The following is a 14,585-nucleotide window of genomic DNA, read 5'->3' on the forward strand; positions in this document are numbered from 1 at the left end:
TTATCATAAATGGTTTCTTTCCTGATTTCGTTTTTTTCCTCTTAAGTAGTTTTTCATGGCAGACGTGCCATTGACGTGCCATTGACGTGCCATTGATGGCACGTCAAAGATCCCCCTGGTGGTCAAAAATTAATCTACGGTGCGCCTCCTAATCAAATCGTGTTTCTGGTACGAAAAGCGCAGAATTCAATTAAACAGAATGGATGCTTTCGCCGTCGCTTTCTTTGTTCTTCAGCTTGGTATTGCGCATTTTTGTGTGGGCTATTTTGGCACTCGTTACCATTAAAGTAGCCTTGTGTTGAAGAGATGTGAGAATTGTGCTCAGCGTTGTATTACTTTCCCTAGCTTATACTATTCTCCACGCTAGAGAAATTTCATGCGAGCTCTTACCCCTTTCAATAAGCTCCTAGTTGTTCAATTGGTTTTAACGAACGCCTCGGCAGCTTCTACTTTTGCACACCAAATATACTTCATACACGTCAAATTAAACGACTCCATAATAAACGATTTTAAGTATCCTTAGCATGCCATTTTCCACCAATGCAGCACTAAATGGCTTTCTCTTGTACACCAGACTGTCCTAGACAAAAAAATGAAACGTTTTACGGATAGGAGAAACAATGAGCCCTATAATATGTATTTAAGGGCTCACAAAAATTTCCTTGATGCGTTTTGCCCCTCTGTCAGTGTGTCGTCTAATAATTTTTCCACCATCACTATTGAAGAAACTGGAAGTCTGAGACAGGCACACACACATCTTTTAGCATTATGTTTCCCTTTAACATAGTACACCCAACAGGCAGTCTATTCGACTATGAAGACATTCTGAGAACAGCTTCATGTAAATGTACCTAGTGAAGGGAAGAGATCAAGTAAAAATAATTATTCCTAGAAAAAGGTTCTGGGACTTAGGTGCATTCGCCCGAAAAACTAAGGAAGTTGATTTGCACCCCTTTATGGGGCCTGCGAACTCTTGGGAAATCAATGAACATATTCTTCCGCAGTGTCCACTTCCCAATCGCGGCACTTTTCTAGTCAACGAATTAGGATATATAGTGGCATCTGCAAGTAAGAACCGTAATAAAATAGGGAGCGGTGAACTGAAAACGCAAAAAATCGCGATTTACAAGTAAACAGACTGCGCTCATAATGTCAAATTATTGGTATGCTGTATTCCACTATAATTCTTTTAATTGTGGTGGAGGGGCGTAGCGTTAAATGCATGGGCTTTGCGCTAGTGAGCGGCGTAACGGTAACGTTAGTGCCTCGCTTTATAGCACGGCGCGAACTAGCATACTGAGATAGCTGAACATAGCGGAATACTAATGCTAACATGAATGCATGCGACGCAAACTAAATTAGAAGTTCATAAAGTACAAGTGAACAAAGTTCGCACCAAATCTAAACCTAACAGAATGCTCTATACATCCGCACACCGCCGTCCCCGGTGCCAGCACCTGTACTAGCTGTACTTTGCTTTTGCACAAATAGTGATCATGAAATTTACATTACGGTGACATCTATAAGTGCAAGTAATCATTCGAAATCTAAGAGCTTTGAGACCTTGCCGCGCGCGCAGCCTCCGTGTCCCTATCCTTGGCTGCCGTGTACAGCTAGTACGGCCGTTGTTGTTACACCTTGAGTGTTAAGAGAATATACAAGAAAATTATTATGTTCACAGATATTTAAACGCAGTACATATTCACTGCTGCACCTATCACGCAGTGCTTGCGGATTAACAGGCCGACCAGCCGAAGGAGGACGACCAACAGTATTGAACTATTTATGAAACCTAAGGGTAAATTAAAGTAGTAATATATCAAATGAAGAAAAAACGAGTTAACCGTAGGTTGAACAATAATTATTGCCATCTTCTTTGACTTTATTGAATAATATATGTGACAGCATGTGACAAACGTCAATCACTTCTACAATCACACGTATATAATTGAAAATGCGTGTATTGGCTTTATATTTGCGTCATGATGCTTCAGCAATAAAGTATTAGTGACAACGGGTCGGGACGTAGATGGCCATCGAGATTTGACTGCGGGCGCCGCAATACACAGGAGTTTCCATATCTCCGAGGCCAGACTTATACCAATTTTAGCTTGTACATTGTATTTAGTTAGACGACGCTGAACACCTGCTTTTTTGTGTGTGGTCACCCTAGTGTGTGATGTGTGGATGGCCTAATGTAGCATGTGGTTGGGTCGATACATAGTGTGCGTTTAGTTTAATGGTGTGTTGCAAAAGCTGACATCTAGGTGTTGTAGCAGAAGCGTTGCCAACTAAAGTTAAAAGATCCGCTAGTTGGTTCCCCCCACAATTTTAAAACCCGCGATGCCAGCATCAAAACCGCTAAAATCCCGCTAAATGCGGGCATCACTAAGAACAATGTTCCAAATATTTTATTGCGTCCATGTGAAGCACAATGCGAAAAAAATACACTCGATGGAAAATTCCTTTTCTTTCGGCAGTATGGGACTTTCACCTTCCACACAAGAAGTTAAACAGAGCGCAGGCATTGACCCTCAGATTATTGCAAACAGGCTCATATCCCAACCCGGCTTTATTCCACAAAATTTATCCCGACACCTATGCCACGAGTTCTTGCAGGCACTGCAATGACATCGCTAGCCTAGACCATATGCTCTGGCGTTGCCCCTCGTTTCGAGGCACAGAACAAATTAATGAAGACAAGTGGCTCTCCGCTATCAAATGCCCCGATGCCGGGGCGCAACTGTGGGCTGTCCAGAGGGCCCACGATGCGGCGGTCGGGCAAGGCCTGACTGTCCCAACGTGGAAGCGGCCCGCAGCGCGCTGAGTCGCGTACCTCAGGACCTTATTAAGGTTTTGCATCCATCCATCCATCGGCAGTTTGGAAACCGATATAAAATATGAATACTATTACGTGATTGATGCACGACTGCGAAATGCGGAAAGGTATTGCCAAACGAAAACAAGAGAAAACATGTTTCGGAGAACTATAATTACTGGCCAGAAAACAAGGTTAATTGCCTGCTATGGATTGCGATTACAAGAAGAAAGGTCCTGTTTCATGTTCCTATGGTTTGCGCCTTCTATGTATTTATTTGTTTTTTGGCAGGGCTGTATCCATGGCCTGTGTCATCGCTGACCCTATGTGCCTCCATCCTATCAACCTTGAGAACAATTAACTTGCTCAGGTAGCGTGTAACAAAGCAGTATTTAGCGCCATATCGGAGTATGCGCGGGAGAAATGCGAAGTAGGAATGCGAAGCACATTGTTTGTGAATGATGATGACAATGGCCTCCTACTTCCAAAGAGGCATAACCGGACTGTATGTCTGCGACACGCGAAGCGCAAGCTATTGTCAGGCAAATGTGTGGTGTAGAGATTGCACTACCAGAAAAGGAGCCACCTATACAAGAGGACCGCTAAAATCATTCCCCCTCTAGGAGAACAAACTTTGCCACTAGACCGGGCAAAAATAGAATAAATTTAGCGCGAAGCCCGCTGTAGTGACAACGCTGCACAGCAGCAGCTTGTGTTAGCGTTCAGATGGCTTCCGCTGTTCTAAAGAGCTAGTTTGCGACATGTTCTGCAGTGCATCATATCATTAGCGATTTGTCGCACGTTAACGGTAACAAATAGCGGAAGAACGCAACGTGCAGAGTTTCCCAGCGTTCTGTGCACGCGAAGTGTAACTCACTTATTTTTAACTGCGCCCGGCTCCACAGTAATGCTACACTTAAGCTCTGTAATAACAATTGGAGTTGTTCTCACAGACTTTCAAAGCTTTCTCACACCTGGATGCAGGAAACCAACCGCAACTAATAGCTAATGGCAGATCGAAATGCCGGGTTTGGCCTGCCGCATATGTTGCCGCTGTAATGGTGCCTGGTGGCGTGGCAGCAGAGAAATGGCCCTGGTTTTCCGAACGTAACAATTAGCCTACACGTTGAACTTCACGCATCAGCTACAAAAGTCTACTTTGCCGATGCACTCATTAAACGAGCCAATGAATTATAGGTTTGCTTTGACTTTTTATTTGCACCATTTTAGCCCTCGCGATATCTCTCTGTTTCACTTCTCCTGGGTATTTGCATTTCAAGTAAATGATTTCTAGCAAAGAAATGCACTTTAAAAGCTGCCTTCCATACGTCTTTAGTTACTTTTTGTATAGGAACAGCGATGACAATCGGTTCCGTTGGATCCCTATTTCCTTTGCTTTGTCTTGCGTTAGTGCGCGTGAAGTGATCAATTATGCATTAAGTTTACATTTACGCGCCTTCCACTATGTATATATACACAAGTTGTCATTTCTTCTGTATTAAAATTGTTTATACAGATATTCTCTGCTCGTATTTTGGTCCTTAATTTGTAGCTTGCAAGGAAACAGTTTTCGTTTCATTTCATTTATTGAACCATCAGGGCCAAAGGCACTAAAAAGGGGAGTGGTTACAAAATAAAAATACATAAATAGATGCCATGCATATTACAGAACAAGTATTATCATCCTCCTGTTATACAATGTTAGCTAGTGCAGAACGAAAATGCTGGTTATCAATTATGTCGACGATATCTGCGGCAAAGCGGTTGCGTTCACATGATGTATGAGGCAAGAAAGACTGAAATGCAGTTTTAGTGTTACATGTTTCAATGCCAAATTTGTGACGTTGTGATTTGTGTTTGTGATTTTAGTAATCTAGTATATACACATTTTTTTTGTTCTGCAGTGTATGTGGTTATTTCCTTCGTGCTACGGCCTTTGCAATGCAAATTGATGACCTTGATCCGTACCACCTGTGTATCGAAGGACAAATGCACAAAAACAAGCGCCATGAAATAGCCTTTCCATGATTTATGCAAGAGAAATACGGACATCGATCATTATGAATGTTTCCTAATTGCTATTATTGCCTCTTATTAAAGAAACAAGGTTTTGTCAGATTGCGTTGGGATATATCTCCCATTTTTATATATTTTGGCCTGTTAATAGCCCTGGTAAGTTATTGATGCGATTTGTGCGCAATTCCTTGCGCGATAAGTGCCTTTGCAAAGCGGGATACGATGTGCTGCTTAAGAGATTTTATTTTTGCGCCTGACGCAGGTACGAAATCGCCGAGATGGTGTTGAACCTGCGTGTCTCTCTTTCCGCCACTTCCCCGATGGCTCTCCAGAGCTGCTGGACTGACAAACCTTTGAGAAAACACGACGCAGGAAGCAGCTGCACAACTAGACGACAGCTCTCTCACCAGCGAGGTCTAGGAATCTGAAGAGGCCTTCAGTAATGACTGAGCTTCCCCAACACCGTCGTGCGTCCCTTGTGGTTCAGGTGGTGTTGTTGTGTGCGTGCTTCTGCCTACAACCCCTGGGGACGAAAGGTCGCGCGGAGACTTCGCCTGCGTGCAAGTTGTACGAATTTTCATGTGACAACGGGAAGTGCGTGGGTCCGAACCGCTACTGCGATGGCACCGATGACTGCGGAGATGGGAGTGATGAACCCGTCGCCTGCTCAAGTGAGTAGTAGGCTGTTGCTGCTCACGAAAAAATTACAGGACAGCAGGAATTTTTATTGATCGTGCCCGTATAAGTATTACAGTTGCTCGCAGACAAGAAATGACCTATATTTGCACGTTCCCTCGTTTTGCCATGTGTGCCTGAGGTGACACCAGCGTTCCCAGATTGCCAGTCTGGAAGCACTGCTCGAGCAACTCGCTCGAGAAAACTTAAGGCCTTCTGGCTGTACCCTCGCCCCTTGAGCTACGTTACTCAAAAGAGGCCCACATAGAAGTTCCGTACAGCGTGCTACGAAGCTACTAGTGGCGCACCTGGGTTGAAAATGAGACGCGGAAGACCGAGTGGGCGACGACGGTGATAACAATTCGATTAGTTCCGGGAACCCAGCCACTTATTGGATAGCTTCGGGCTGATAAAAGTCCTGGCATGCTGCTACATGCTTCCGAACGCACTTTTTTCTGGACATTACCGTGCATGTAATCTCTGCGCATGGGCTGCGATTGCGGTTGCGGACGTAAAAAAAGAACGCACACCAGGCGCATCATCATCATCATCATCAGCCTGGTTACGCCCACTGCAGGCCAAAGACATCTCCCACACTTCTCCAACTACCACGGTCATGTGCTAATTGTGGCCATGTTGTCCCTGCAAACTTCTTAATCTCATCCGCTCCCACCTAACTTTCTGCCGCCCCCTGCTACGCCTCCCTTCCCTTGGAATACAGTCCGTAACCCTTAATGACCATCGGTTATCTTCCCTCCTAATTACGTGTCCTGTCCATGCCCATTTATTTCTCTTGATTTCAACTAAGATGTCATTACCTCGCGTTTGTTCCTTCACCCAATCTGCTCTTTTCTTATCCGTTAACGTTACACCCATCAGTCTTCTTTCCATAGCTTGTGTCTTCCTCAATTTCAGTAGAACCCTTTTCATAAGCTTCCAGGTTTCTGCCCCGTACGTGAGTGCTGGTAAGACACAGCGGTTATACTCTTTTCTCTTCAGGGATAATGCTAACCTGCTATTCATGATCTGAGAATGCCTTCCAAGTGCACCCCAGCCCCTTATTCTCCTGATTATTTCAGTCTCATGATCCTGATCCGCGGTCTCTGCCTGCCCTAAGTAGATGTATTCCCTTACCACTTCGAATGCCTCGCTACCTATCGTAAACTGCTGTTCTCTTCCGAGACTGTTAAACATTACCTTAGTTTCCTGCAGATTAATTTTTAGACCACCCTTCTGCTTTGCCTCTCCAGGTCGGTGAGCATGCATTGCAATTGGTCCCCTGAGTTAATAATATCATCAGCGAATCGCAAGTTACTAAGGTATTCTGCATTAAATCTTGTCCCCAAATCTTCCCAATCCAGGTCTCTGAATACCTCCAATAAACACGCTGTGAATAGCATTGGATAGATCGTATCTCCCTGCCGGACGCCTTACTTTATTGGGATGTTGTTGCTTTCTTTATGCAGGACTACGTTGGCTGTGGAGCCGCTATGGATATATTTCAGTATGGTTACATATGGCTTGTCTACTCCCTGATTCCGTAATGCTTCCATGACTGCTGAGGGTTCGACAGAATCAAACGCTTTCTCGTAATCAACGAAAGCTACATATAACGGTTGTTTACATTCCGCACATTTTTTATCTGATTGATATGTCAATGTGGTCTATTGTTGAGTAGCCTTTACAAATTACTGCCTGGTCCTTTGGTTGACATGAGTCTAAGGTGTTCTTGATTCTATTTGCGATTACCTTAGCAAATACTTTGTAGGTAACGGACAGTAAGCTGATCGGTCTATAATTTTTTAAGTCCTTGGCGTTATTGGCGTGGATTAGGACTATGTGGGCGTACATCCGAGATTCCGGTACACTCGATGTCATGAGGCATTCCCTATACATGGTGGTCAGTTTTTCTAGAACAATCTGCCCACCATTCTTCAACAAATCTGCTGTTACCTGAACCTCCCCAGCTGCATTCCCCCTTTGCATAGCTCCCAAGACTTTCTTTACTCGTTCCGGAGTAACTTGTGGGATGTCAAATTCCTCTAGACAATTCTCTCTTCTATTATGGTCGTTTGTGCCACTGGTACTGGACAAATCTCTATAGAACTCCTCAGCCACTCGAACTGTCTCATCCATATTAGTAATGATATTGCCGGCTTTGTCTCTGAACGCATACATGTGATCCTTCCCTATTCCTCATTTCTTCTTCGTTGATTTTAGGCTTCCTCGCTTCCTGAGAGCATGTTCAATTCTGTCCATAATATACGTCCTTATGTCAACTGTCTCACGCTTGTTGATAAACTTCGAAAGTTCTGCCAGTTCTGTTCCCGCTGTAGGGTTAGAGGCTTTCATACCTTGGCGTTTCTTAATCAGATCTTTCGATTCCTGCCATCGCTTACTTGTATCCTGTCTAACGATGTTACCACCGACTTCTATTGCACACTCCTTAATGATGCCCATAAGATTGTCGTTCATTGCTTCAACACTAAGGTCCTCTTCCTGAGTTAAGGGCGAATATCTGTTCAGTAGCTTTATCCGGAATTCCTCTATTTTCCCTCTTACCGCTAACTGATTGGTGGGCTTCTTATGTACCAGTTTCTTCCGTTCTCTCTTCAAGTCTAGGCTAATTCAAGTTCTTACCATCCTATGATCACTACAGCGCACCTTGCCGGGCACGTCCACATATTGTATGATGCCAGGGTTAGCGCACAGTATGAAGTCTATTTCATTTCTATTCTCGCCATGCGGGCTATTCCACGTCCACTTTCCGCTATCCCGCTTGCGGAATAAGGTATTCATTATGCGCATACTATCCTGTTCTGCAAAATCTACTAACAGCTCTCCCCTGCTATTCCTAGAAGCGATGCCATATTCCACCACCGGCTTGTCTCCAGGCTGCTTCTTGCCTACCCTGGCATTGAATTCGTCCATCAGTATAGTGTCTTTTATTTTGACTTTATCCATCGCCGTTCCACGTGTTCATAGACGCTTTCGATTTCCTGGTCATCATGACTGGATGTAGGGGCGTAGGCCTGTGCGACCTTCAATTCGTACCTCTGATTAAGTTTCACAAGACCTCCCACCCTCTCGTTAATGCTATAGATCTAATTCCTGTATGTTACCAGCTATATCCTTCTTAATCAGGAATCCGACTCCTAGTTCTCGTCTCTCCGCTAAGCCCCGGTAGCACAGGACGTGGCCGCTTTTTAGTACTGCATATGCTTGTTTTGTCCTCCTAACCTCATTGAGCCCTATTATATCCGATTTACTGCCCGCTAATTCCTCCAATAGCACTGCTAGACTCGCCTCACTAGATAACGTTCTCAGGTTAAACGTCGCCAGGTTCAGATTACAATGGTGGCCTGTCCGGACCCAAAGATTCTTAGCACCCTCTGCTGCGTCACAGGTCTGACAGCTGCCGTGGTCACTTGCTTCGCAGCTGCTGAGGACTAAGGGACGGGGTTTGATTTTTGTATTGATATAGCAGGTTGTGGCCAAGTGCAGCAGCTGAATGGCCAATCCTGCTCTGGTGCAGTGCATTACCGGTTCTGGTCACGGGAACAGGCCGCACTTGAGGCCTGTTTATTACCAAGCGCATAGTTTCAACTAAATATAATTGTGCCACTGAAGCAGCTTATATATCTGAAGCTGTAGAGACTGTGCATGCGCTTACGTGATGAAAACGAACTGCGAATTCGTGTAACATAGTTACGAGTCATGTGACGCCGCCTCCAAGAAACTTTCTTCTTTTTTGTGAGAGCCAGTGAAGGGAAACTAACACACTTTTCTCTCAATTTTCAATCATCTGAGCTTCAGTTATTTCACGGATGATCTGCGTCCTGCGAAGGAACACAATCGTGCCCTCGTTCTCGACAGGTTTGCATCGATGATGCCGACATTGAATCGCCAAGTATCCACCGGTGCCATTTCTTATGTTGTGGCAGTGTTCAAGGAGCCGAACATTGAAGCAACGCCTAGGTTGCCCGATATATTGCTTCCCACATGAAAGCGGGAGGTTGTAAACCACTCGGTGAACACTCTCGACGAACTTTTTACGGTAGTGGTTAGTGCACTTGTCGGACGGGACGGTTGACGGATCCAAATGCCTATAAACACTATATGCCTGTCACGGCTGATTGCAGAATTGGAAAAGCTTGGAATAGGGGCGCTATTATGTAGATATATTCCAAACTTTTCTATTCCCATTCTGCAATCATCGTTCCGCGATTGTTGAACAAATTCTTCGACCACCCCCCTTTACCTCTCTGTCACTCGATGTCACAAAAACCGCGATAGCTCCCCGTCTGATATGACACGTACACAGTCATTATGCATGATCAGATAGAAAAAAAAAGAAAAATAGTTATTTCTCATTCGCCACCTTTTCGCCATTAGCCCTCGGCCATTGGTCAAAAGTTTTTGGCTGCAGCCACTTCACCTGCCTGTGACGCGACCCCAGAAAACCGCGAAAATTCACCGCGTCAATGTGACGTTAACGCGTTAAAGATACATTGATATCCCGAACAGAACGGAATTTTCTTCTGAATAGCTGCAGGCTACCCCGTTCTGAAAGGAATAAAAGACGGCTACTGCCGATCGCTCAGGCGCTGGCAACTTGCACCTGACAAAGATCATGGGTTTATTTGCGTATAATAAACCTTTTTGCGTGGCCGTGTAACGTGTTCTAGCACTTTCAGCACGCTGACGACCTCTCTCTGCTAACTATTCCTTTCTGAGGATCTGTTTCAGGGGCATCCTTAACCTTCCGTTGCACTCCGCCGCGATTTTCCACCAGCCACCGCGAGCTAAGTAGGAGAAAAGTTACTAATCGGAGACGCCGGAACCACCCTCTTCATCCGGTTATCTATATTCAGTGTGATGGCTCGGCCCCACCAAAACCTCTACACTTGAGGGTGCTCCGCACCTCCTGGCAGTCAATTACAAACGAGAAACCGCTCAATGTAGGCAATGTTATTCGTTTTGAAAGCAAAGGACAGTGACCTCCTGTAGACTAAGAAAGCGTTTCTTTGGGTAGTTAAAGCAACGCTACGTGTCACCGCCCAATGCTTGCGTCGGCAGTTGCGAAAATTTGACGTCAGAAGATTGGAATAAAAACACATTGGATAGTTTTACGTTTTAGTGGCCCAGATTTATGACGTGGATGTGATCCATCGTAAAATATCCCTTCCTGAAGCAAGTCTGTACTCCTCATTTAACACGGCAAGCTTTTAGCCTGCGCTCGTACCGTGTACTTCCTCTTGTCTTTCGTCTGGGTTGCGCTGCCGACACATACAAACTGTTTTCCTAGTTCAATGAAGTCTAGCGTTGGCCTGATTGTTCTGAGAATTATCTTTTTTAACTTTTTCTGCACATACATTGTTCGTGCACATTTGTGTCTTATTTAAGTGATAATTGACCTAAAATTCGAAATTTTGGCCCTTGTTAATGAGAAAATTAGGAACGTCATTTATAATGTTCTAATAAACTGTGTAAAACAAGAATTTGCTGATAAAGGCCGTGCGTAAGTATTCACGTATGTTTTTTTTTTAGTTCGCAGCGCGCACTACTGTATTTGCGCCGCATTATGTACGTGCTGATTTATTCAGTATTCCGTAGAAGTGTGATCACGGTAACATGTGACAAAATCGTGTTTTGTGGCCCTGGAGTAAATGTGCTGGCAAGATTGGGCAGACTCTAGAATTTAGGCAAAAACGACTCCACTACCAGCATATAACCAGCAATATCGGAGGAAACTCACTTAGGAAACATTGAAGGACGTTACCCTGCTCGGTCTTGAAAGCTTGGTACATGTGAAAATAAGCATGTTTGCTTTGCAAGTTTGATCGCGTCTCGTACTACACTGTGCGTCTTTTATATAGAGTGCTTTTTTTATTTTGACCAAATTAAACAAAAAAAGTTGTCTGTAGCAGATAGCACAATTCTAACCACTGAACTAAATTACTCGATGGGGCGCCCAACAATTCTAGGGCAAATTAATGTGTGTGAGTAATGAATTTACACAACTGCACATTAGCTTTAAATAATTGCTTTACGGCACACATTTCAATTTACGAATTGTTGCTGCTGATTTCACAAGGTGTAGAACAAATTCTCAGGACTACACCAGTGGCGAGATAATTATTTTCAAAGTGTATGCCGAAATGCACTGGCGCTCCACATACGTCTGTGCTTCAGTGCGCACAACAGCGTTTTCTAAAGAATAAGTGGAATAACAATGCATTTTTGACGCATTACTCATGCCGCATATCTTGAAACTGGTGCCATCCTCATAATTTGTTTCAAGTGAATATTGCCACATCCTCTATGGTCGCCGCGGGTATGTGCCAGACAATGAAAACGACGCTGAAGTAGCGCGCGAGTAGAAAAACAGAGACGACAACGACGTCGCGTTGACTGCGCTGATAAAGTGCTTTTACACGTCCTCGACACCGGCTTTCCCGTCTCCTACTAGGCTGTGACACTGGTGGAGGTGCGGGGTAGGATTACCTCATGCTCGGCACCCTTTCGCGGAACCATACTTCGAACACGGAATCACCTGCCTTCGTCGAAACTCCTGTTCACCGCTACAGTCGCCGCCTGCTAGGCCTGACGCCCGAGTTCAACCCTTTGCAGGACCCTGCAGGAACCCGTCTACCTACTTCAGCCATGGCTACTGCAACTCCATCGCAGACGACGCTACAGAATCTTAAGATGGTGACGCTTTTGATGATGCACAAGATTGGCTGGAGCAACTTGAGCGTGTCGCCAGAATGACTGGGGCGCCCAGCAAAAGCTGGCTAAGGTCTATTTTGCGCTTCAAGACAGTGCGCGAACGTGGTTTGTGAACCGGGAGCGAAGTTTGACCTCATGGGATGCCTTCCGCACCCACCTCCTAGACACATTCACTAGTAGCGACAGAAGAAACAACGCGCAGCGGCTGCTCGAATCCCGTATTCAAAAACCAAGCGAGAGCGTCGCTATGTTTGCAGAAGATATGACCCGCCTTTTCCGCAGAGCAGACCATGAGATGGCCGAAGAAAAGAAGTTACGCTCTCTCTTGCGCGGAGTGAAGGAGGAACTGTTTGCCGGACTCGTGAGGAACCCACCGACGACAGTGGCCGAATTTACCAAGGAGGCTACCGTTACATAACGGGCACTACAGCAACGGTAGCGCCAATATGATTGAAAGAACTGACCGGTGAATGCTTCAATTGTACTTGAGAGCTGCGGCACGTCTCTGCGTGAAGTCATCCGAGAGATTGTGCGAGAGGAGATCTGGCCGCTCGGGATTTCTCCTATGGCACCAGCGGTGGCTTCTGTCGCTTATATCGTTCGGGAGAAAGTTCGACAAGCCTTTTTGTCGCCCGACCGGCAGGCGGTGCCGCGACGATTAACCTACGCGGAAGCTGTCTGTCGTCCACCTCCCGCCACTTCGATGCTGCTGACACCGTCAACCACAATCATTTGCTCTCTCTCTCTCCCGACGCCCTATTTTCGACAGTCACAGCCGCCGCAAGCTATGCAGTATCGCCGCCAGCCGATCGCTGCGCTTCGGTCTTACGGCGAATCCCCTGCCGGCTACCCGATTCGAAAGACCGATTTGTGGCGCACCGCTGACCGCCGGCCGCTATGCTTTCATTGCGGCGAAGCAGGACATGTTTACCGCGCGTGCCACTACCGCGCAGCTGGGTATCCAAGGTTTCCCAACTGCAATTACTCTCTGTTTGATGCTGCACGTACCGGCGACGAAAATACTACAAACTTTCGGCCGGAGGATTCAGCGACGCCTCGATCGCGTTCGCCTTCTCCGGCTCGTTACACCCCACCGACCCGTCGCGATTTTCCTGACGCCTCTAGGGGCAGGTCCCCTAGCCCGCGCCGGGGGTAACTAGAGGCAGCGACCTCCGGGGTTGAGCTTGCAAACCGTCTAACTTTGCAAGAGCCCCCATCAGCGACGACCGACGACTCTAAAATTCCCACGACTCCAACCACACCTCCTGTAACCGACGCCGTCACCGCCGATCTTGCCGTTAGCATTGACGGCCACCAAGTGGCCGCTCTCGTCGATACTGGTTCCCATTTTTCGATAATAAGTCATAAGCTGGCCGATAGGCTGAGAAAAGTGAAGACGCCGTGGACTGGGCCCGACATCAGAACTGCCGTCGGCCAGTTGATGACGCCTATTGTAAAATGCACAGCCAGAATAGTAATCGCCGGTGCAACCTTCGTCGACATCCTCGTTATTCTCTTTGAGTGCTGCAAAGAACTTATATTGGGGATGGATTTCTTGAGAGAGTACGGTGCAGTGATTAATGTCCGTGACCTCGTCGTCAGATTTGCTACGATCTCAGACGACGTCGACCCCGCGGAACACCAGCGACCCCGCTTACGTATCGCCGACGATAACGTCACGCTTCCGCCGCGAAGCTGTTCCCTCGTACCTGTTATCTGCGACAACTTGAACACCGGGATTGGCGTCGCCGAAAACATGGACGCACCGGTACTGAGTCAAGGCGTTTCCATCGCCAGGGCCGCAATTAAGACGTGCTGAACTCCTACTGACGAATTTTACCAGGGAACGTCGACACAACAGGCACGGCTGTTGTTTACTTCGACGAATTTACCTCAGTACAAGACTGCCTCTCAGTGCAGCACGCGACGTCCACCGTGGCTATGCCTACTGTTACGTTTCGCCTACGACGCGCGGTATAGCCGGCGTGGATGCAACGGACGCCGGGGCTTCGTTCAAAGCGGCGGACATTTTGGCCCGTTCAGCGCCGCCGATACGCCTCCCCGCCAAGCGCGTCCAGGCGTGTTTCAGTGCCACGTGTCTTCGTGTGTGCGTGTGTGTGTGTGTGCCACGCTTGTCAAAGCGCAGCAGCCGGGGAGAGGAGCTCCCCAAGTGTGAAGCGAGGAGGTCTGATCGGCGCCGGCTCGGCGATGCGTCACTACACTCGTCTCAACATGTCTCCCAGCCTGTCCGGGCCCAGAGTCACGTGGTCTCAACCCGAGACGTTCCTTCTTGCCCTCAACTCCGAGAGTATAAGAGCAGCTGCCCCCGGACGCCGAGAGAGAG

At 46.6% G+C, this 14,585-nt stretch overlaps 1 protein-coding gene and 1 long non-coding RNA gene across 2 annotated transcripts in view; one reads left to right on the plus strand and one right to left on the minus strand.

Moving 5' to 3' along the window:
* LOC126526671 (uncharacterized) overlaps nucleotides 1-14,585 on the plus strand; it is a 215,547-nt gene that overhangs the window by 132,387 nt on the left and 68,575 nt on the right. Inside the window, exon 2 of the mRNA XM_050174533.2 lies at nucleotides 5,097-5,505. Coding sequence (XP_050030490.1) covers nucleotides 5,277-5,505 — 229 coding nt within the window. The 5' untranslated portion in view covers nucleotides 5,097-5,276. The remainder of the gene's footprint in view (nucleotides 1-5,096; nucleotides 5,506-14,585) is intronic.
* Nucleotides 1-14,585, minus strand: part of LOC129383676 (uncharacterized) — a 51,130-nt gene that overhangs the window by 17,582 nt on the left and 18,963 nt on the right. The gene's annotated exons all lie outside the window — the stretch shown is intronic.

This window comes from Dermacentor andersoni, chromosome 8 (genome assembly GCF_023375885.2).
Source record: "Dermacentor andersoni chromosome 8, qqDerAnde1_hic_scaffold, whole genome shotgun sequence".
NCBI lineage: Eukaryota > Metazoa > Arthropoda > Arachnida > Ixodida > Ixodidae > Dermacentor > Dermacentor andersoni.